Raw genomic sequence first — 25715 nt, forward strand, 5'->3', positions numbered from 1 at the left:
CGATGCGGTTTTTTTTAATAGGTTGATTCAAGAGGAAGGTTTTAGTAGGTACATAATTTATTAGGTTTTATGCAAAGCGGGCGAAGCCGCGGTCGGGAATCTAGTTAAATATATAACAACATTGGTATAGTAATCTAATATAATTTATTATCTGATAATCGTCATATTATTAACCTACAGTAAAAACAAGAGAAAAATCTAGTACATGTATTACACAATATTATAATATTAAAACATTGGTATAGTATGTAGTAATAGGTAGGTATGTTATCTGTGGTAAGTTGATTAAACTTTCAGAGTGTTCTTCGCTAACTAGAACTATTCGTTTGAAAAATCTTTCTTACATACAACAAACGAGTAACTAATACCGACAACTAACTATGTCTAAGATCTCGCATGTTTAACCGCTTATATACTGGGTGAAAATTAGATTTTTAACAAACGTTTTCCTCGTAATCTATAAAATAACTCGGAAATTGTAATAAACTTACCTCCAAAACACTCAAAATAACATTCATTACACTGAGTACTGAAAATACATACTACTTTTCTGGTATGAAAAAAAAGAAATTAATACTTAAAAAATGTGTTAGGAGCATAATTATCATACTTAGACATGTATTCTTAACGAAGTGAGTAATTTTTAATTCACAGTTAATTTATAAAGCACAGCAGTTTAACATTTGTGACTTGGAAACCACACCTCGATAGGTACTCTGTTCAAACTTTAAAACAATAAATTAGGCTAAAAATAATTCTAAAACATTAAATAAGGCTTTGAAATCTTATGAAATATTTATGTGTAAATCTTGAAACGTGTTAATCTTTTTATTCATAACTTACTACGGTAAAAAAATCAACTTGTTAGTATTTGGCTTTCTATTCTTCAACCTCTTCATATTATATCCCACGTTCGAACTGTCACTCTGTATAATGAAACGGAACCCTTATAATGTCCTCATATCCGTTTGTCCGTACGTCAACACTATTTTACTTGTCCTCGTATGAAATTAGCTCTGAAGACTTTGTGAAGGTGATTTGAAGAAATAAAGGTGTACATAATTCACTAGGTATATTTTGGTTAATATTATAACTATCAATAAGCAATTATTATTGTCTCAAGAACTGAACCTATACGTCAATCTAGGAGTCAATTTAGGATTTATAGGAAACTAGAGGTCCGCCCCGGCTTCGCCCGCGGTAAATATTTCGCAATAAAAGGTAGCCTATGTCCTTTCTCGGGTATCAAAATATCTCCATACCAAATTTCATGCAAATTGGTTCAGTAGTTTAGGCGTGATTGAGTAACAGACAGACAGACAGAGTTACTTTCGCATTTATAATATTAGTATGGAATATGGATAGGTGTTATTGAAAGATCTTTGAAATTATTCAATCAAAATATTTTTTTCAGAATGATAAAGTTTATTTCTTCCTTACACAATTTCTATCACATACGTTTTAATTAAAGCAAATGATTCGCTGAAAATTCTCCAAAAAACATCCCTTTAAAATAAATACAAATACCCCATTCTCTCTACTCTCTTTACATAAGCATACAATATACATGCATAGAATACATTTTTTAGTTTTAATGCCTTTGAGAGTGCGCAAAAAATATTGAATTTTTGAAACTGTTTCAAACGGTAGAGAGTTATTCGAGTGCGGTTAAAGTAAGCGTGATTTTTTCAGTAATTGCGGTTCAATAGAATTTATATTGCAAAGGCTGTTTTCACACTGTTTCATTGTAATATACCTACCAATACTTTATTTCGATAGTCCAATAAATATACGTAAGTAAATATAGAAGAGAACAGTGGAAAAATTGATACGAAACAATAAAAAAAACACACGACATCTATTTGGTACAAATATTATAATGATAATAAAGAAAAAAATATGTATGGCATATAATATTTTTTTACAGGCCCGCACGATAAGCCTGGTTTTCTAAACAACGGAATTTTCTTTCAGTCTCAACGAGCACCAAATCTAACCTCTAGATTCTAACGCTCCTTATGCTAACAATAGAAATAAAAAAAAACGGTCAATATACCATGCACCTATAAAACATTACTATTAGTTTAATGCAAAACCGTTCAGAAGTTCAAGGATTTCTATGAAATTGTAGTTTAAAAATTGCATTCAGTATCGCATGTGCATAGCAGGGAAGTCACGTTTTCAATAGCCTTTTAAAATCGCTTTTGCTATAAAATAAAAATGAAAACTCGCATTTGTGTATTTTAAATGCGATATATCCATAAGAAATTGTATTGTTATCGCACTAAATGGTATAAGACCCTGTTACCTGTAGTGAATTTGTTACTAATATCTTAATGTGTATCATATCAAAATACTTGTAAACACTAAAAGTCTTCGAACAAGGTACGTATCTAATTAATCTTACGTTAAGTTACGTCTATTGACATTTTGATGCTAAATATTTAAAAATAAAAAACTATAAGTAAACATATTGATTGAAGAAAGATATAGGACGTCTTTAAGATATTGTCGTGTGCTAAGTTTAGTCTAAATCTTTTCAGACGCTTAGGCACAAGTAACAATTAAAATAGAGATAGAAGATAGTATGGTAAAACGTGAATTCTTTTAACAACGCGGGCGAAGCCGTAGGCACCAACTAGTACTATTATATAACCCCTGGCCTGGATTCCTTTCACCAAACATTATGCTATGGGGGTATATATGGAATTCCTTATTGGTTAGAAATGTGGTAATTAATGTGACCGGTGTATGTCCATCCTATACTTAAGAAGTTTAAGTTACGAGGTAGGTACTTATAAAAGACAAAGTGTTGGTAAACCTATTATTTTCTGAGAATTAATCGAGATTTACACCGCTTTGCGTAATAAACGATTTCATTTACTTAATTTTAAATGTAAATATTTTTAAGTTTAAACTAGCCAAAAGACATTCAGTCTAAAATTTTAAAGTAAGTAGTAAACAAAACAATTCTCTGGAGGAGACGGGCAGACAAAAATACTCAACTGAAGTTTAGAAAGGTAAGATAGCTAAACGCAGATTTCTAAGGAAAATTAAAAATACATTTTATTACAATAGAAAGAAAACAAAACATTCTACAAAAACGTAGTCATTGTTACCAAATCTACGTTCATACAAATAAAACATTTTTATATAAAGAGTAATTTAAACGTATTATAAAAGGGTAATAAATGCTATTGAATTGCATCTGGTGCACTAAAAATCCTGGCCAATGTGATGTTAATATTTGGAGTGAGAGCGTGATTGACACTCGTTTAAGATAAAATATATTTTAATCGAAGATTTCTCACAGACTGCAGTTGGTCCAGTCGTTAGTCGCAGATGCACTTAATTTTTATATTTGACGGTTGATTGAAGTTTGGAATTAAGTGGCTCTTATGTTTGAGTAGAGTATAAAATATTCTTTTTGTTTATAGATATATTAAACATTTGTTTAATTAAATTTAAAACTTACAAAGACTCGAATATCGCCAAAGAAGTTTCACTTCTGACACACACGCTCTATTTTTTCAAGAGAGCGATATCAAATATTGCATACTCAATTAATAATTATAATTATTTGCACACATTTCGTCTTTGTATAAAAGCTCTACCATAATTTAATAGCAACAAAAGCACTAAAGAACATTTAATAATTCAACTGAAAATCATTAAAACACTCAAACGTGGGTGTAAAAGTTTTAATAATTGAAACATAAGGTGTCGTAAAGATAACTCGAAACGAACTCATAAAATCTTAAGAGCACCAGATGCTGCATAGTTATTGGATTTAGTATTTGATTAATTACTCCAAAAAGATTTGTACAGAGCAATAATATATTCACAGATTGTTTTTACAGCTTGTGTTCATTAATTTTAGTAAAAGATATTTAATCTTGTTGAGACTATTAATATAATTTGTATTGAGAAATATGGAGACGCTAAAGTCGGGTAATAAACAACCATTCATAGTTAGAATAAAAATACTCGTAGGTTTTATGAATGTAATGTAAGTATTTTTATTCATTACATTTTAAATGATGTACATTAATTAATTAGTTGCTACGTTTTTGAAACGAAAAATTTATAGCTTCAAGTGTTTCACATTTACTTATTCGTGTATGACTTAATTTTTAAATAATTTTATACTACCTACCTTCTATTATAAAAATCTGGTAACATGTAAATAATTTTTGTATATTGTAACGGACAGTAATATGTGTTCTGTGGTAACGGACGTGACGTCGCCTGTCACCTCCGTCAAGCCAAGCCGCCATGTTGACATCCCCTCCTGCCAGCCGCCATGCCACCGCCATGCCTACCAGCCAGCCACGCGGAGGGGATAAGCCTATATATTAGCTTGCCATTGCTAAACGTGGATTATTCTTGTTAGAACTTTCAAAATAAAGAAGTGTGTCGTTACGCTGCAATTTTATTTTCTCCATTGCTTCACAAATCAGAAGCGGGATGAAACGACATCGGCCACAAGTTTATCGACTTCCTGACGAATCAATGTCGGAGGAAGATGAGGGTACTTCTTCACCGCCTGCACGGAAGCTGCTCAAGAATCTGCTGGAAAAAGAAGTAGTAAAGGCTTTACGCAACCTGGAAGATGACCCCCAAGCTCCAAATAAGTCAAAAGTCCATCGTGCTGCATCTTTAATCCCGGAATTTGACCCTGATAGTGAGGAATGCACGGTACAAGCATGGATTCGTAAAATTGACCAAATTGGGGAAATAAATGGATGGGACGATACAACTAAATCATTTTACCTACAAGATAAGCTGCGAGGTCAAGCAAAGAAGTGGTATAATCGTCTAGAGAACTACGATTACACGTGGGAACAATGGAAGGATATGCTATTGCGAGCATTTCCTCGATATCGCGATTATGGAAACATGCTTGAAGAATTACTACAAAGGAAAAAGCAACCTACAGAGACGATGACAAAATACTATCAAGATAAAATCGCCATGTGCTTCCGGTGCAAGTTATCCGATAGCGCCAGCGTTTCCTGTATCATTCGTGGTCTGCCACTATCGCTACAACCTAACGCTCGAGCCTTCCAATGCCACACGCCAGGAGAGCTTTACGAAGGATTTTTATGTGCACTTGACGACTACCGTACTTTACCTATCGACACAAGGTTTCATAAAAATTTGGTGAGTAGGCCATCTCACCTGGATAAAAAGTCAATGCCACCCAATGTCGAAACAGACCCGTGTCCGAGATGCAATAAAACTGGTCATTTACTGCGTGATTGCTGCCTACCTGACACACGTACATGTTATAAATGTGGAAATAAGGGACACATTGCTTCACGTTGTTCTACAATTGCCACGGAAAATAGAAGATCTATCTCAACCGACAACATAAAAGAAGTAAATGTACTACGCCCTTATAATGAAATATACAAAAAGGTCGTTAAAGTCGATGGCATCCACGTGAAAGCATACATTGATACCGGCAGTCAAGTTAACGTTTTAAACGATCAAGTATCGAACGCATTGTCATTGGATGTCAAACCGACGAGTGTCATTTTAAAAGGATTCTCCGGTGGACTCTCAACGAGTCGTGGAGAAGTCGAATTTCAATTAGAAATTGACGGTATAACCATGAAATGCCACGCCTACTTGTCTAGCATCAAAATGGCCGATGTTAATCTTATAATCGGCCAGCCTGTCATCAACAGCGAAGGTTTTGACAGTTAACAAAGGCTTTGTCGAATTTAATCGTACTCAAGATCCCAATCCCATTTGCGATATTGAGGCTATCGAAGACCATGATCGCTTTAAAGTCGTCACAGTCAACGAAGAGAGACTTCCACCTGGCTCTTCCATCATTCAAGTGCGGGTTCTCGGAAATAAGGTCGGCAACGATGCGGTTACACCGCCTCGGCATCATGAGCTGCAGGGAGTGGCCTACTCTCTTCCATCCACCCTGCTCACTGGTGAAGACGGGTACATCAAAGTCATCAACATGGGCTGCGAGGTTATCGTGTGGCCGCCGGGAGAGGTCCTAACCAGGGCTGAAAGCTGCCAGGAGTCTCCACTACAGCCAAATAGCCAGGTACTTACCCTTGCTTGCCATAGATTTGCCAATTATAATGCTAATAGTAAAGCTTACTAGTGATCAGCCTATTTACCGCCAGCCTTATCGATTATCGCATAGCGAACAAGCAGTAGTTCAGTCGTTATTAGATGCCGAGATTATCAAAGAGTCTGAATCTAGTTATGCATCTCCGGTCATTTTAGTCAAAAGAAAAACGGTGACAGTAGGATGTGTGTTGATAACCGTGCCTTAAATGCTATTACTGTAAAAGATAGATTTCTATTGCCAAACATAGACAATCAGGTTTCGAAATTAGCGGGCCACAAATATTTTACGAGTTTAGAATATATGGTTCAAGGCCATCATCAATAATTACGTGTTAGTAATGAAGATACACACAAAACTGCATTCTGCATTCATAACACCTCAGGGTCATTTCGAGTACACTCGTATTCCATTCGGTTTAGCGAACGCGCCATCCGTTTTTATGCGGTTGATAAATAAAATAGTTGAATCTGTTGGTAGAACTGAAAATAATAATGTTAAAAACAATTAACATGGTAAACGTGAAATTTTGGCATTTCTGGACGATTTACTCTTACCCTCGAATGACGTTATGTCAGGCTTAGACATTTTGCAAGCGGTACTTGTCAAACTTGAAGTAGAAAATTTAAAATTAAACATGAGTAAGTGTTCGTTCTTGCAAAATGAAATAACGTATTTAGGTCATAAAATATCGGCTAAGAGTATACGGAGTAACCGGGCGATTCAAAGTTATTAGCGGTGTCTCGTTTTCCAACACCGACCAATGTTCATAGTGTGCGTCAATTTATCGAGTTGTGTAGTTATTTTCGTAAGTTTATTTACAATTTTGCTATCATTGCCCGCCCTTTAACCGATTTAACTAAAAAGAAAGCTTCGTGGATATGGAGTAGTGATCAAAACAATAGTTTCGAACAATTAAAAAAAAGTGTTTGTGTTCCGAGCCTGTGTTAGCTTTGTACGATCCTGTGCTTTCTACGGAAATACATACTGACGCGTGTAAATTAGGAATAGCCGGTATACTTCTACAAAAACAGATTAATGGTACGTTGCGAGTTGCGACCCGTTTTATATTTTAGTAGGGTTACAAGTAAAGAGGAAAGCATGTATCATAGTTATGAACTTGAAACTCTTGCCGTTGTAGAATCCTTGCGTCGTTTTCGCGTATATGTGTAGTAAAAAAAAAAGGTTAAGATTGTGACTGATTGTACAGCAGTCCGCGCTACGCTTACTAAACGTGACATTATACCACGTATCGCAAGGTGGTGGCTTTCTATACAAGATTACGATATAAGCGTAGAGTATAGGCCGGGGGAACGAATGAAACATGTAGATGCGTTAAGTAGACATCCAGTAGACACTATGAACGTGAATCGAAGTAGCGGATTGGTTTTATATGGTGCAATGTCAGGATACTAAAAGCGAGCGCTAGAATGAAACGTAACTTCGATAGGAAACGAAAATCCGCTCACATATATAAGAAGGGTGATTTATTGCTAACGCGTCAAGCACCTACTTGTTCAGCATCCAAAGTTAACACTAAACTTGACGACTTGCATTCCGGTCCTTATGTCGTAACGAAAGTATTGGGCAATGATAGGTACCAAATTAGAAGTATATAGGGTTTACGTGGGTATAAGAGTTTTAGTGGGTTAGTAGCTGCAGATTCGTTGAGGCCCTATAAAAGTATTGTTACAGTTTCTGATAGTGCTAGCAGTTCGGATGAGCAAATGGAAACCGAAGATCTTATTGATTTATTAGAGAGCTAATTATTTTTGTTGTTCCTGTGGGAACAACTGTTTCAGGATGGCCGAGTGTAACGGACAGTAATATGTGTTCTGTGGTAACGGACGTGACGTCGCCTGTCACCTCCGTCAAGCCAAGCCGCCATGTTGACATCCCCTCCTGCCAGCCGCCATGCCACCGCCATGCCTACCAGCCAGCCACGCGGAGGGGATAAGCCTATATATTAGCTTGCCATTGCTAAACGTGGATTATTCTTGTTAGAACTTTCAAAATAAAGAAGTGTGTCGTTACGCTGCAATTTTATTTTCTCCATTGCTTCACAATATATATATAAGTTAGTTAGGTTACATAACAGATAGGTAGATAAATTTTATTTATTTAAGTAGTAGGTATTATGAATCTCTTTATATTCTCTTCATACGGACATTGAGCTTCAAGTAAGTAATTAAAATAACAACAAAATATTATGATATTGTTCCATGTAAATAAGAGATAAGTATTCAGAAGTTCGCTCAATTTTAATAAACACGATACAAACGGTGTCAAATTGTTGGAAATTACGTTCGAATTATTTATGAGTTCGAACTCTCATAAAATAGAAACTTTTGTAATATAACGTAATGTTTAATTCACCTGAAAACATTTTTATACAAGCTTTTGTATCAAGTATCGCTTGAGAAACTCTAAGCTATTGCCGTGTGCTAAGTCTAAATCTTTTCAGACGCTTAGGCACAAGTACGTAAGTACCTACCAACTTAGATACTGAAACAGAAACATCCATTTTTGCTATCGGCACAGGTAAGTACTGAACATTGTGGATTCAAAAATGTTTAGTAGGTAGATTTATAAAAATGTGTATTAAAAATGTGCCCTTAACAGCCTCGCACCGAAAATGCTTCGCACGGCTTCGCTCTTGATGGACGTAAGTAATAATTATTATGTTTCTCTTTACTATTATTATTGAAAAGATAATACTATCTTGTTCTAGCGCATTTGAATAAAAATATTCAGTTAAAAATGTTGTAGTTGTAGAGAGTGTGTTGTAGAGTTTGTAATATCATCTTTCGACAATTTACCTAATAGGAGGGATCCATCAAATGTCGGAACTTTCGTATTGATTACGAATTGACGTCCCGTAATAGAATACGACGAACATTATTCAAAAGTTTATCACTTGATACTTTTGTTTTTTCCAAGTTTCTTTTTTGTTTGTGAAAGTTATGTCACGTGGACACGTAACGTTAGGACAATTAAAAATGGACATTTTTATTATTATACTACACAAGATTTCCGCCCGCGGTTTCGCCCGCGTTTTCAAAGGAAAACCCGCATAGTTCCCGTTCCCGTGGGATTTCCGGGATAAAACCTATCCTATGTGTTAATCCAAGTTACCCTCTATATGTGTGCTAAATTTCATTGTAATCGGTTCAGTAGTTTTTACGTGAAAGAGTAACAAACATCCATACATCCATACTTACAAACTTTCGCCTTTATAATATATAGAAGATAGAAGATTATATATTGCAAGTTTCTTTGATATTTTAAGCCTTCAATAATCCTAAAAATAAATTGGTAGGTATCTAATACTGAAGTAGACCTGCTTAATATAGATTCAAAAGTGAAGTTATAATATTAGCATTCTACAGTGTACAGTCTGACGTGATACACGTGACAATAGTTATTCATCCCTATGATTTCCTAGTTCTTAGATGAATTTATAGTAAATACTAGAAATAGCTTAGTCTAACAGTGCACAGAAGACTGATCATCTACCGCCTCGTTAAAATCGATCTGTGAAACAGATGTGAATGGATCAGTCCAATTAAAACCAGTTCTTTAAACCATGTGTGCTTAAGATTGAATATAAAATGTACTTACCTTGTTAACTTCATACCGCATTAGTGTTAAATTAAAATTGCTGTATTTATAAATCTATCCAACTGTTTTCCAGTTAAACTCAGAATTTCATAATATTAGGCAGTTCTGGAGTTGTAAATGGTGAAAACTTACCGTCTTGTATCATTATGGATGATGTATTTGATTAGCGGTCCACCCCAACTTCGTCTATGGTACATGTTTCCGTTTTCTCTCCATAAGAATCATCCTCGTAGTTCAAGGAATATTATAATTTTTTTTATAATTATCGAAATCGGTCCAGCCGTTCATGCGTGATGCCCAAATTGGGATTCATTTTTATATACATATAGAGATTACAACTAAGAGTAATGAAGAGACTAAGACTAAAGAAAGAAGTAATGAAAACAATCTTTTACGGATCCTCTTTGCGAATATACCACCAGTTCGGCAATCTAACAAATTATGTGTATACAAGAAATAATCTTTAGGTTGGACCAATAAATTGATTTTCCAAACAATAATTTCCTCGTTCAACATCGCTATAAAAACAAAGATCAAAGTCCTAAATCATATGCCAACCCTTGCTCTAATGATAAGGGCAAAAACCTACTAATATTCAATGAGGGTAAATAAATTATACGTGTACAAACAACCCTGGATAATGAAGGGATGAATTAGTTTATATCAGATGTGGGTTCCTAGTTATAAATAATGCCCTTGGAATTCTTTTATAGTTTTAATAGTTTTCAATATAGTAATTATGAATGAGTTATTGATCCCGTAAAAAGCCCATTATTGCATGCGTTTTATTACCATAAGCTTCGGTTCAAAGTTTTTATTTTATAACGTAGCTGTGTGTGGAGCAAAGTAATATAACAAGACAGTTGTATACAAGTTTGCATACTTACGATATTTAAAGATATTTCAGGAATGAAATAAAGGGTTGTGCGCATAGGCAAGAGTATAAAATCTGACCACTTGGCTAATCTTCAAGTACTTTAGATAATAGAGTCTGTGTGCATTGAAAATGTTGACCCAAACTAACTAGCAATATTTATTATATTATTTACTCAGGACTAAGAAAATTTAAATAGTCATTATTAATAATAATTTACAAATATTTCTAAACTGGACATTGATTTGCCAATTCCCAATAATGGGTAATCCCTTCTAAATTTAATAGTAATTGAAGTCAAATTAATTTATGAATGAATCAGTTAAATCTGTCGCTCATTATCAAAGCGCTTAATATTTTGCATCGGTGTATTAAATTTTCGGTCGATTATCGTTTTAATTTGTGTAAATGTACGGATAATTCTATTATCTGTACTTTGTTTATTTGTTAAAAAAAAACAACAAGTGTATGTTTTAAACATTTATTTTCCTTCCAATTCACATAATTTGGTATTTCATGCCTTGACAATATAAATATCTAGTTAAATAAATTTAAATACAATCGAATTAATTATAACACTTGGTTATTAATAACTCGAAGAATCATTTAATTAAAAAATGTTAAAACAAATAATAATAATATAGAATATTAAAACATAAACGCATCGGAACTTGGTCTTTTTACAGCAGAGTAAAGATTTATAAAATTTACCTCGTATTTATTACAAAGATCACCATCTATCATAATTAATATTACTTATAAGAAATTGAAACGCTTAAGGCACAGCGAAATTACATCTAAATATAAATATACACCTATTATTTAACACTTGGTAACAATCATTTACTTCGCAAATTGTGATATGTACAAAAATATTTATCCATCTTTACTAACTATTTATACAGTTGATTAAATGTATATGAAGATTTTATGACACAACTCATAAAAACACAAGAGTTAAATGCGATGAAATGGAATTATTACAATAAGAGCACCAGAGAGAAACACGAACACAAAACATAAGAAACGTTAAATTAAATAAAACACGTGAACATTATTTGTACTCACACAGTGACCGACTTGGCACAATTTCACTAGTGTCTTGTTTATTGAGTATCGGCTCTGATCCTAGAACCGATATTCCTCAAATCAGGCGCGCGTGTTCTGTCTCCTTTGCCTTTCTAATTGTTTCCTATGATTATGGCGTTTCCTCGCTATTATCGCCACTAGAACCACTACTACAAGTATCGCTACTGCGATGCCTATCCACCAGTACATATTGTACGACGCTTCTTTAGGACTATCACTATCATTTTGGTCCGATGCTGCCACGGGATTTTTGATCTCAAGTACACCAACTGTTGAAGTTTCAAGACCGAATTTCGCGTGCGGTTCTTCATCTGTTTCAATAATATTCTCATTGATATCCTCGTGCGTCTTGGGAGGTTCTTGATCATATTTATCTTCGTAATCAACTGGGGAGTCTTTTTCTTCAGGTATTTCGTTTTCTACGGGTTCTTCACTCGGAGGATCGATGTAATCTTCGAAAGTATTCTCGCTAGTAGGATCTAGTTGATTATCTAGGTATTCATCTAAGAGCCTAAAGTAATCAGTGAGGCCTGTGTATTCTAATCCGTTTTCCCGTTTCGCTAAGACGTCACTCACCATTTCAGTCCAAGTGAAGCCATATCCTTGCATCATTGCATCTCTGAAAGGAAATTTTATATTAACGAAAGAAACATTAGTCTATACTCTATATTCTATACTAATATTATAAAGCTGAAGAGTTTGTTTGTTTAAACGCGCTAATCTCAGGAACTACTGGTCCGATTTGAAAAATTATTTCAGATTTAGATAGCCCATTCATCGAGGAAGGCTATGTTATATTATATCATCACGCTAAGACCAACAGGAGTGGAGCCACGCGAGTGAAACCGCGGAGCGCAGCTATTATGGAATAAGAATGAATGAATGAATGAATGAATGAAAAATACTTTATTGTACACCATATAGGACAATTTTAAACACATAATAACATTATATCAATGTACAGAGGGCGGCCTTATCGCTGACAGCGAATAAGATTAACTTACTAGAATTATTTTTCTAGCATTTAATAATATTGCATAACGCATTCGACCATTAGAATACTTACATTAAACGTTGATTATTGTCTGCCACGTGTGTAACTAAGTCTCCATCATCTGACATTAGTTCTTCAGCAAAAGATTGATAAACTTGATATTTTAATATTAGTCCCATAAATTTACTGAAACAAAAGTATTATAACTTAATATGTAGTTCATGAACATACTTCAGACACATTTTCATAAATAAAAAAGCTCGATATCCGAACAAATTCGTTCAGGACGAGATTTCCAACTTTTAACGATTTTTATTTTAATTAATTATTTTCAGTGAGTGGCAGTTGAGGTTTCCTTATTCTATAAACAATAAATCGATACGATTAATTTTACGCCAGTTTGAAACTGGACTATAACGATATGATAGTCATAAGCTTATTTATTTACTCTTTCACTGTATATACAGGTACTATAAAAATAAAGAAGTAACTATAAAAACTAAATATATTGCATACAATTGGCAGTCTTATAAGTAAACTTATTTCATGTAAAACGCTAAAAATAAGTGATTTTAATTTGTATCTTTAACTTACCCAATATAAGGTTTATTAGACACTACATAAGGATCTCCAAGAACATCGATATTCGATGACTCAATTAAAGAGAAATTTTTGCGGAATTCGCTCCAGCTGTCGCCAATTTTTGCAAAAGGTATTTTACCCATAAGTAATTGTAAGCGCCATTCATCCGCAGCTATATAGAAATTTAATCTGAAAAATATCCACATTTAATATAAGAAGGTAAGATTTTACATTGTTGCGGTCTTTTAATTATTATCAGATCGCAATCACCAGCCCTATAATATGCCAGCATATTAATATGAATTTGCCAGTCGCTTCAATTTATGGCGTAAACTGTCTGGTAATAAGAGGTCATACAGCCCCAGTTAGATTAAAGATACTTTTAGGAAAAAAATCAATATGTATCTTTTTGGGAAATTAAATTTCTAAAGCTGTTTAAGGTACATATCAATATGAATCCTTACAAGTAACAATTCACAGTAATACAATGACAAACTTACTTAGGTAGATCACGTAGGGCTATAATAAGCTGTAGAACTAAACGGTGATAATTTGGATTGTAATTAAAACGATCCAAGGAGTATAATCCTGCTCGATCCAGAGTGTGTGGATTCATTGACAATAATGACACGAATCCAGGTATAGCTTCGTATATAGCTGTAACAAAAATTTCTATGTTTACAAATAGTAAATATAAATAATAAACGTAATCTGAAATAATTGCAACATGAAAGATGAATTTAGCACCTTCAGTTTTATGAAATGCAAAAGACAGAACAATTATTAATAGATCAAGAGCCCACGACGGCCAGACTTTCCTTTCTTTCGGAAAGTTGAAAGTTTCTCTGTATATGTCTCCTATACAGATAAGAACGACCAGCGACTATCAAGTTTGGGTTGTGGTTACTTTGGCAGGAAACAGGTAGTGAAGGTGTATAAAATAGTACCTAACTTTCATTATAGTTTAAAAGCTGAATTTTATATATGTTACTTGGGGACCTATAAAAAGACATTACCTTAAGAGCCAGACAGTTTTCATGGTTCTTACATCTAGCCAGACACATTTAAAAAATAACTAACATATCATCAAATTCACATAAATACCTAAAAGCGTAACAAATATGAAATAATCCACTAAAACATTAGTTAACTATAATTATTAAAAAAATAAAAGTATAATATATAAGTAATAAAGTTATTACTTATCTTTTACGGGGGTTTATGTTGATGAAATTTCACGTATCTCGATGACACAATAAAAAAGTCATCGGGATACGTGAAATTCCATCAACATAAGTCTAAGTTAAAGATAAGTAATAACTTTATTACTTATATATTATACTTTTATTTTTTTAATAATTATAGTTAACTAATGTTTTTAGTGGGTTATTTCATATTTGTTACGCTTTTAGGTAGTTATGTGAATTTGATGATATGTTAGTTATTTTTTAAATGTGTCTGGCTAGATGTAAGAACCATGAAAACTGTCTGGCTCTTAAGGTAATGTCTTTTTATAGGTCCCCAAGTAACATATATAAAATTTAGCTTTTAAACTATAATGAAAGTTAGGTACAATTTTATACACCCTTACTACCTGTTTCCTGCCAAAGTAACCACAACCCAGACTTGATAATCGCTAGTCGTTCTTAACTGTATCGGAGACATATACAGAGAAACTTTCAACTTTCCGAAAGAAAGGAAAGTCTGGCCGTCGTGGGCTCTTATATTATAATGCATGCATCATAATGTAAATGTTATACAGAAAGATTCACAGAATTTGTATTTCAATTTAACATGCTTGAAACTTTAACCATTTTAATGATACATTTCTGACATTAGATACATCCCGCTAGCAATATCCAATTCTTGCGAAATATTGTATCGTCTAAATAATGATGCATTAAGTATAATGAAGACTATTCTCTGAAACCCTAGTACATTCTCCTTTCCTTTACTTTACGATAGTTTTCTCAGACTTTATTACGACTCCCAAGAGAGACTGTCATTAACGAAGCAAGCACATACCTGAATATCTAGGAGCCTCTCTTAAGATATATGTATTATTGCTGTGTGTGGCCGCAATTAGCTTGTATTTAATCTTCATGGCAACTTCGTGGGCTTCCATATAATTGGGTATGCTGACATCTTTGCAAGTGACGTATTTCATTTTGTTCGGCTGACACCAGTCTACTATCGACGTTGGACAAGAGCCATTATAATTTGATTCTGTTAGAATCTCTGATGGAATCTCACCGAAGTTGAGATGTTTTATTAACTTTTCGGCTTCTTTAAAAGCGTTCAGTCCACCCATATCCTTAAAGAAAATAAAACGTGCATTAAATTTTTTCTCGCTATATTTTTATCTTCGGCGTAAATTGAATCTAGGACATTTGTTTAACTTAACTAAGTTCTATGGAAGCATGAGAGGCATGAAATAACATTTTGAAATTATAAGTACAATTACCAAACATAAACATTCTTAAATAAAATTTCAAAAAGCTCATACAAAGGTCCTTTACCAATGTAACAACAAAATATTTACGTATAATTCGGACTTGGCATGAAAACGCTAATCCAAAGTTTAGGTAATGTCCTAATCATTTAAACCGTTATAATTGAGACTACAAACTTTCAAGTTAAACAATCATCCCACCACAACATAAATCATGTACCTACTTACCATTAAATGTAAATTTGCATAAACTTTTTGATATATATCCGAGTGTTTGGGCAAAAGACTCTCAATTAAATTGGACCAATCGTCCCCCGTTAGAGATTCTGGAAAAGATTTCAAAATGATCGTTATTTAGTGCCGCTGTGAACGTAATCACATAACCGTATTTCGATAGATTTTATTGGCATATAAGAAAAGTAGGATTGGAATATTGTACCGGAGGGAATTTTTATAGCTGTAAAATGCTGAAATTTATGTAAGAGGGATACTATAGCAAATATTTTGTCTGGACGTGGTAGTTTAAAGTTTTATGTATATTGGAGATTTAAGGTGTATAAATATCCTTTATTTATTTGGTGGTTTTCATGACTTAGCTTTTCATTTTAAAATATAATATCAAACATACATCAAAAGAACGTTTCTTAAAAGATATCCATGTTCGAGAAAGTTCGATATAAATCAAGTGTAAAAGCGATACAATCTGATCAGTGAACAAGATAATATTATTTACATAGGTCTTCGTATTGACATTAAGGCGTAACCTTACGCTTCGGGTAGCCCGAAATACATCTAATCATTTTAACAATAGGTATCTATTTATCTTCTTGATAAAGTCACTGTTTGATCTTTAACAAAAGAAGATGGTATTTTGTTTCATTAAATAAATATTTCGTTATAATATATGTTATATAAAACAAAAGGCACTTGAATGATTTCTCTTAAGAACAAAAAACAATATTATAAGCAAAAACTTATTTAACCAAAGTTTCGGAAAAAGTAAAGTTCTTTATAACCTCCTAAGGACCAATGGCCTCATATAAGTACATAAACACCATCACCATTACAACCAAAGCACCAAAAAGTTTTAACTAAATTACCAACAACTGTCCTCATCCGATGACAAAATCGAAAATTCGAAATAACTTAAAAAATACCGCGCTTTTCTGCCTATGATCACTGTGTAACGCGATTGGCTGAATTGAACTATTAGGTTTGATAGGTAAGTGGGTTATCCAATCACAGAATTTTAAAATACTTTAGTTAAAGTTTTTAAAATGGCTGGTCAACGTAACAGAGGTAAGTTAAATCGTTAATTATCATATTAATCTCTCACTTGATTTTCATTTGGTATTGAAAAATGAATAGTAAAAACAGTACAGGAAAGTATTTTAATTAAATTTAACGAAACAATTCATATTGTATTTTTTAAATTCACGGATAATTTTTATGTGATCATGTGAGAACATTGGTCGTTACTTACAATATTATTTTCATTTTTTTTGTACTCAGTTGAAGACATTGGTAGTCAATGACTATAAAACATTTAATTAGTTAATAATTTATTTTGTTGTTTTACAGTAATTTTGAGTGCAATTGTCCTGTTTTATGATTATAATTTATTTAAACTGTCAACAGGAATTACTATTGCAATCAAAATATACAGTTATCTTCCTTATTTTTTCAGTTATTCGTGACGATAATATCATCGATTTCCTAGCCGACTGACGGAGATTTTATTCCTAGTGATGAAGACTTAGGAGACCCACTATTTGTTTCCGAATCGATTTTTAGTTAGCTCATTGATATTTCAAGTTCCTAATATTGTACTTCCAATGTTTTTATTTCTTTTTTTAACATATTATGTTCAGATAGTTTAGATATTTTATTACCTAATACATATGTAGTAAACTTACACATTTAGAATTTAAGAAAAACTGTTTTTAATTCTTTTGTATACTTTGTAGAGGTTTTTGTATGATCTCATATGTTATAACATAATCCATAAGTAAATAAAAAAATCTACAAGTAAAACCTTATTGTAATAAAAAAAATGTTGGATTCACTTAGGTCTGATGTGATCACATGAGAACAAAATAAATCGAGTTTTTTTTTCAGAAATGTATTCTATAAGCTATATTTTACACAGATAAAAAATCTCACAAGTAAATTTTAACTCTAACAATAAAAAAAACAAAAAAATACCATTGGGTGGCAGGTCTATTGTAGTTTTATGTACTTTGGTGAGAACAATGGGTGGTAATGCAGAATAGGATTTTTTTAGCTTGGTCCTTAGGAGGATATTCCAGTCACGTAATAAGCAAATGAAGGACTGAACCTGACCAAATAAACTGATTCTTGTTTAGTCAGCATCGCTATTCTTACCTATTTTTTGAAATAACAAAAATAACAGGATCGAGTGGACAGAATTTGTAAATTATAAAAATATATACGACACGAAATTTTGTTAATACACCAAAGATTTTATAAATACTAAAGTAATAAATAACGCAATGAAAATAATGAGTCAATTATTTATTAATAGACAAGTATTACAAAGTATAGTAATTTTTTTATAAAGTAATCACAAGTCCAGTAACGAAGATGTAGTTTACATTATCTTGTAAAGAGATTCATTTTGAAAGAAAAATGAACAATCTATGTTTATTCTTATTTTAACTCGCTTTTACACAATTAGAAATTAAATACTAGAAATTGCTATTAAACCACAATCCAACCTAATAAGACACCACTAAATCCTACCAAAATTACGAAATCATCACTTACTCAGAGTATACACGGGCAGAGGTTTTCCCACCGTGTCCGCCCCCTTCAGCCTAAGGGCCACGTACTTATGTAGCTTGACGTATAAAGGCTTCACGTGATCCCAAATTTCGCGCGCTTTCAACATGGCCCCTTCGTATTCCACGAGAGCGTCCCAGTACTCTTCGACCGTGTTGTACACTGAAAGGTGTTGGTAAATAATGTGCCGTAAGTTTTATCTTACGATAATGTACTAAATGTTGTATTGAGGTTATAGGATTGATGATGATATTGTTACTGAAATAAAAAATTTGGTACATATTCTGTACGGAACTTTTTGCTATTATTATTTGAACGTACAAAGTTTTTACATACAATTGCTACAAGTAAGTATTTAATTAAACGTTGAATACTTTATAATCCGAGTATCTATAGTTAGACTTTAGAGACGAAGGGATGGTATTTCGATAGGCACAAAATTTAATAGTTTCTTCGTAAAATTAAATACAGAAACGATAAGAAAATTGTTCGGTGCATTTAATCATTTTTTTTTTATTTATACTCACGATTTTCCTTAGTAGCATTTCTGAGTAACGGCAGAACGTTCTCGAAGTAATAGTTAATGTCTGGTAGTTTCTTCTCCCATGATGTTTTCATCTGTTTGATTTTCTCTTCATCTTGCTCTCTTGCTATGCTGTTTTGTAGTTCTGTAAAAGGATAATCTTTTAATAGATCTATTTTACAAGAGTATAAAAATAAAATACATTAACAGCTATCGACGCTGATTTTTTAGTATTAGGACATTAATTAATCAACTCGATTTCAATACATTCGTACTTTTAAAATATTATGTTGTTGTTTCCAAATTCAATGGATAAAAAGCTCTTCACAAAAAATATCAAAAAATAGTTTTAAAATTCCAAACCATTATTTGGATACACCAATTAATAACTTTGAAACCGTAATAAACTATTAATTGAAAGCCCTAAACTTCGCCGTAATTATTCGGAAAAATTTAAAACGCAAACTCAAGTTGAATAATTAACATTCGCCATCAGACCGAAGTTAATAAAGCACACAAAAGTTTTTTCCCCACTTTTAGATATTCGTAATGACTCCAAAAATATTCAGCTCAGATACAAAAATTCCATTTTCATTTGTCTTGCCGCTGTTTTTCTTAATTTTACTTTTTTCTCAGCGAATCGACAAACGCTTGTAATTACACGATTTGTTTCAAGAATGAATTCGTTGACCCAGAAATTATTTAGATTCCACTACAATGGATGTTTTACTTTCCTCGTTTCCCGAAACATGAATAGTTTTTAGTTTCTTGTTTTTCGTTACGCTAAAAGGTCTTTATTTGAATTTAAATTGCTGCAAAAATGTGGCAAAATTGTTATTTTTAAGACAAAATGTCTGTCCTAACTTCACATATTTAATGATGTTATTTTTAAACATGTAACTATTAACCGAGTTTTTATTGTATAAGGCAAGGCATTCATTATGATTTTGTACTTTAGGCAAAAACTACGAGTTTTACAAAACCATAAATCAAAAGTGAGATAAAACCGTGTAATTAATTCACCATTGTGCAGATAGAGCCCAAAGCGCGTAGTTTACAATGATCTATTAATATTAGCAGGTTTTATTGGCGTTCATAATTTATGAAGCCCTTAAATATAATCCTCTTTACATAGCCTGCTCCAGTCTAAGATTGTTATTAAACGAAGTAGCTGCCTTTCGAGCGATGAATTATGATGTTATATTTTTCTTATTTTATTCATGAAAAGCCTTTTTTACTCCAGACTGTATTATTTTTTAAAGTATGCAATCCTATGTCTAATGACTGTACACTTAAGATACAATGAAATAGTTACCTCTTAGCGTGCAATTCGCGTTCGCTCCGCAATCATAGTCCGCAGCGAAGCGAAGGTGATTCAAGCTCTTGTCAGCAAACGTAACCAGCTAGAAAAAATAATATTTATAACAATCACGACAAAATAATTAACAAACAATAATGAACAGTATGCACGTCTACTTAGGGAATATTTCTGGTGCAATTTTATAGCTCGAGAGGCAGTTTCTTTTTTTAATTTGTTGTTGATATTAGAATTAATTTCAAGACCGAAATTGTTTGAGAAAACTAAGAAATATGAATGATAGCCCTTCAAAACGCCAGGTTAAAAAATTATATAACTTTAGTAACTTGTGATGTCAATTTTATTTAGTTAATAATTTATATGATAAGTAAGTATATAGTACATACTTTAATTATAATATAAACATTTATACACAATCTACAAAGTTTTTGAACATAACGATAAAACAATATTAGATATTTTACAACAAACATTCCAACAAAGACCATCTCAAAGTCACTGACACCAATGAACATCAGTTAATACGTGTAAAAGTTTACATGTATGAATCTCAACATCTGATAGCAGGCGTGCCTCTGGGAGCAATCGTGACTTTTCACTAACTTTCGACAATGTGTGCTATTAATGGAGCGAACTCATTTCACTTGACTCGTTGTGAGTTAACTTTATAATCAAATTAAAATAATAATGTGTTCGATTCACGAAATACGATCTTGTGAGAGATTAACTTTGTATTGTGGTCATAGAAATCTAAATAACAAGACACATAGAAGGGCTATAATGTCATAATTCGTATGAAAACCGCTGTCGCCAAAATCAACACATTCAAACCGAAAGCTAAACAGTACACACAAGTAAACTATGCCTTTTATTGGACAGCTTGATTTTAGTGAAAACTAACTTATCTATTAAACTAAGCTTTTGAATATGTATCCTAACGCACGAATTTACGGTTTATTTTAGAATAACATCCCTAAGTATATGAGACTTTTTGCTCCAATACGAACAAACGTGATAATAAGAATGGTCGACTGTGTCATTCATTGTTATTTCGATTACTATGGTGACACTCGTAATACTTGTAAATATTCTATAATTTTAAGGAAAAACGGCATTATTTCTAAAAAAAAATATTTTCCGATGAAATATTATTCCTTTATAAGTATAATTACAACTTGTGGAAGAATTTCCGCAATGGGAATTGCTGAAACACACCATGTATACACTCATACGTCTCCAGAGAAACTGAACAGTGACGAATGCACTGGTGATGTGCAAATCACCTGAGTGGCGACAAGGTCACGCACGCTTACGACTTCTAGTGTCTTGTTATTTAGATTTCTATGATTGTGGTACAAAAACATGCGGTTTTTGTGAATGAAACGAGATATTATTATTAGGAATGGGTCGTCGACGCATTTTTCATCAACGAGACTAGACCGTTAAATGTCGTTCATCAACTAGTCGATCAACTAGTTAAAATCTTCGACTAGTCGATGTGTAAACTAAAACGAATTGACACGGTCGACCGACGCGCGACGGTATTGGTAATCGAACGTTCGTTATCCTTTTTTTTTTTTTTTTTTTTTTTATAGTGGGGAAATCTTCCAAAGATACCCACGGCCCCCGGGGAAGGAGCCGTGGGTTATGTCGGATTCTTACCGACTAAAACCCCACTGTGTTCCGTCGAGCCGCTTTAATGATGGGGCCGCGGGTATTTGTTGGAATTCTTCCGCGACCCAACGTTCGTTACCTTGAACTGAGGTCTACACTCTACATGTTAAATTCCACATTCTTACCACGAAGTTATTACGGATTATAGATTTTCAAAGAATTCAATGTCAGGGTTGTCTCTAGTAAAGAAAAAGTCAGAGCTATTTTTTAACAATTATATATTTATCACCTGTCTATTATCAAGTTTTTGTTTATGTTTTAACTTGTCATTTTAAGTCGTTAGTTATAGTCGATATTTTAACATTATTCAATATATTATTATAGGTAGGTAATCCTTATGATATGTAATAAATTAACTGAATAAAAAAAATATCTTAGATTTTTAAGACAATTCAATATCTAATATCAAATTAATACAAATTAATCTCCTTTTTTTTCAATATTTCGAGCATTGATCATAGTAATCTCATTAAAAGTCAAACGGAATTAACGGTAAAAATATTGAACTATCAACTCGCGACGCGTCGCGTCGCAAGTTGGTAGTTGATACAAACGTGTCGACTGACGAGCCGTCTACGACGAGTCGTTTAGCCGTCTACGGTGGACTATTATACGGCCTCGTCGAAGAGTTAACCGTCGCGGACGCGTTGACGAGCGTTTCGACTCTTTTGTTTAGTCGTTGAATTCAACTAGTCCGTTGATGAGCGATGGACTAGTAGAATCGTTGAGTGTACACAGACGGTTAATTTAAGGTGATGAATTAATTTTTCTAACATTTACGGCCCTTTTTAAACCTTCGTAATTTTTATATTATTAAAGTTGTCGTGATGAAAATTCTTGACAAGAAAGTTCAATAGTAACACAATACGTCTACCGTTTTAGAAACATGATTCCATGATATTTTCTCGATAGAAAAAAATTACAAAGTTCTCATTGTTATTTTTTTTTAATCTCTGGCATCTTCAAAATAACAAACGTAAAGTTACGACTTTTTGGATATTAACTATAAAATATACAACCTATACGTCTACCGTGTTAGAATTTTGAAATATGCGATGGTTTTGAAATAAACAAGAAATACTTGAAATTAGCGCCTGACCAGCCAATATAGCGAGAGCCGCCCTGTACCTTCCTACCCCGATCGCTGCACGAGTCATTCCCGCTACGGCCGTCACACGGGGAACTTGTGTCGCTTGCGCAATCGTAAAAAAGGGTGACAACACGATAAGACAAAATGAGACAAATGGGGACAATAAAGAAAATAAGAAGAAGAAACATAAAGGTTGGAGGAAAAAGAATGCTTACAATTGGAACAAATTAATGAAGTAAGTTGGTTTTATTTTAAATTTGATGATAATTGTATTATAGACGATGTTTGATATGTACCCCTGTTTTAAGTACATAACGAATGTGTAAGATTTTTTCATTTATAGCATAAATAATCTTTTCAGAAATCCGGAATCCAGAAGGAAAATAAACCCACTGATTGTTCACAATGTGAACCCACTCCTTCGTAAGTACCTTTATTCAGTCAAAAATGTATGTTATCAACGCTCTACTGGTTTTATCGCATGATTCCATTTTTAGCAAAAAGCAACAAAGTGCAAAGAAATAAAAAATCATGGTGAACTTAGTGAAAGTATGGTGGACGTAATATGGAATTATGGAACAGGAGCTCGTTGGAGTAGTATTATATTTTAAAAAAATACGAAAAAATTTCAAGAATTTCTTAGTAGGTGGTAGATAAGTATGTTGTATAAAGAATTTGATGTTAATATTTATTTCATTTATACTTACTACACCTGTGCGGGAAATTGCTTAGTACTAAAACCGGTTTATATTCATATTTACATAATAATGTGAATTTTCATTTCGAAAAATTTTGTGTAAGTATATTAAATTGAGTTCCTGGGTGATCTAGAAACACAATTGGGCCCGGAGGATGGCGCTGCAGTCACTCCTCCTAATCACATGAACCGATTTGGATGAATATTTGTGTGCACATTTCATTGTTGTGGGATGATTGGTTGATTCGTTTTCACATTAGCTAATATTATGTATTTTTGTTGTTAGAAAGTAAACTTAATTTAATGTTTATAATACATTATTATTGGTATAAATAAGCCAGTGTTCGTCTCACATTGCTGTACCTGCCTACCTACCCTACCAGGGCCTAACTTTGTTCTGGCTATTTTATTTTGATTATTTGTAATGAATAATTACAATTATAATAGAGTGCAAAAAATAAATACATGCGTCAATATATTTTGTGTTTTTTTAAACAATTTTTTTATTTAAAAAAATATCATTCCGACCGCGGCTTTGCCCGCGTGGAATTAGGTTATATCGTGAATCCTGTTTTATCCCACAGAAGTGTTCAGTTCGGATAAAAAGTATCCTATGTGTAAATCCAGGCAATTAGCTATATTTTATCAAAATTGGTAATGTAGTCTTGACGTGATTAAGTAACAACTAACAAAAAAATATACAAATTAACATCCAAAGTTTCGCATCAGTTTTACTGTATTAGCGATATCTTCCACTCTTGACTTTGACTGAGAAGAATTAGGGTTTATAACTTCTTTCAGAAATAGTACCTTTCATTTCTGGGCATGATGTAATATCTACGTCAGCATCAAATTCTATCTAAATCAATTCAGTAGTCCGCGTAATTAGGTACCATTTCATTTTTTCAGAGTAACAATATTTTTTGTTATTTTAAAGATTATTTATAACCTGTATTATTTTGTAATAAAGTAAACATTACGAAATAATAATAATTAATAATTATTAATAATGTCTAAGTAGTTGTTAAAAAGAAGATAATTTTGTGTTTATAAGCAAGAAAATAAAACCAATAAATCAACAATTAAATATATGTATAACAATATTATAACTGTATGACGACTCCATACATGTTTGTCCCGAGTCGGCCAGCGGCAGCGCGGCGAGTATGCAAGAATGACTTCGCGCACACCCGCGTTCGCGATAGCGAGCTATTAGACTCCGCCCGCCAAGCAGTGGATTTTTTTTTGTGTATCGTCTTAACTAGTCCGTTGATTCAATAGGCCAGTAGAAATCGACACTAAAAAACCCTAAATTCGCAAAGCACGATGTAGATTTGAATTTTTGGTATGTTGTTTGGATCAGTTAGGGTGATGTAAATCCCAATTTGCAACTTCGAAAAAGTTGTGCTCGCTGCGCACCACGTGATAAACTGCGAAAATTTTGGACTTTTTTCACTTTTTGCTCTAAAAGTCATAAACTATGCGTTTCCGACAAGTATGATTCAGTACATAAATTAAGGTTATTAAATTTGCAACAATTTAAGCCTAACCGCAGCTCTCTAAACCTTATAACGACTAAACTGTGGCCATTCGAAGATGGTTCATTTTTCCCGAAATATTGAAATTTTTAGTTTTGCTCCCGTTTGAAGCAAAATATTGGCAAAAACCGCTCGTTCTATGAGAAGTTCGTATAATAAAGTTGTAGTGCATTTAATTTTCTTTCATAAGAGCATAGAACAAAGCCTGTGAGACAAATAGTTCACTCACAATATCTGAAAAACAAAAAGAAGGTAGAAATAGATTTTTAAAGAATTGAAACTGAGGGCATATAAAATCATAAAAAGGATAATACTTTTTCATTTGCAGGATAGGTAATTAACAAAATTACAAAGATAATTAAAT

At 33.0% G+C, this 25715-nt stretch overlaps 1 protein-coding gene across 4 annotated transcripts in view; it reads right to left on the reverse strand.

Moving 5' to 3' along the window:
* Positions 1–11059: 11059 nt before the first annotated feature.
* Positions 11060–25715, reverse strand: part of LOC149908559 (inactive angiotensin-converting enzyme-related protein-like) — a 149162-nt gene continuing 134506 nt past the window's right edge. For all 4 annotated transcript variants that reach the window (XM_090102037.1, XM_090102034.1, XM_090102035.1 and 1 more), the window contains 9 exons: positions 20350–20437; positions 19039–19179; positions 18497–18673; positions 15938–16035; positions 15283–15571; positions 13758–13914; positions 13270–13446; positions 12748–12861; positions 11060–12300 (listed from right to left, as the gene is read on the reverse strand). In XM_090102037.1, coding sequence (XP_089958163.1) covers positions 11742–12300; positions 12748–12861; positions 13270–13446; positions 13758–13914; positions 15283–15571; positions 15938–16035; positions 18497–18673; positions 19039–19179; positions 20350–20437 — 1800 coding nt within the window. In that variant the 3' untranslated portion in view covers positions 11060–11741. The remainder of the gene's footprint in view (positions 12301–12747; positions 12862–13269; positions 13447–13757; positions 13915–15282; positions 15572–15937; positions 16036–18496; positions 18674–19038; positions 19180–20349; positions 20438–25715) is intronic.

This window comes from Colias eurytheme, chromosome 5, assembly GCF_061535395.1.
Source record: "Colias eurytheme isolate Ceu_HAF_F1 chromosome 5, ilColEury1 Martin Lab GWU primary, whole genome shotgun sequence".
Lineage (NCBI taxonomy): Eukaryota > Metazoa > Arthropoda > Insecta > Lepidoptera > Pieridae > Colias > Colias eurytheme.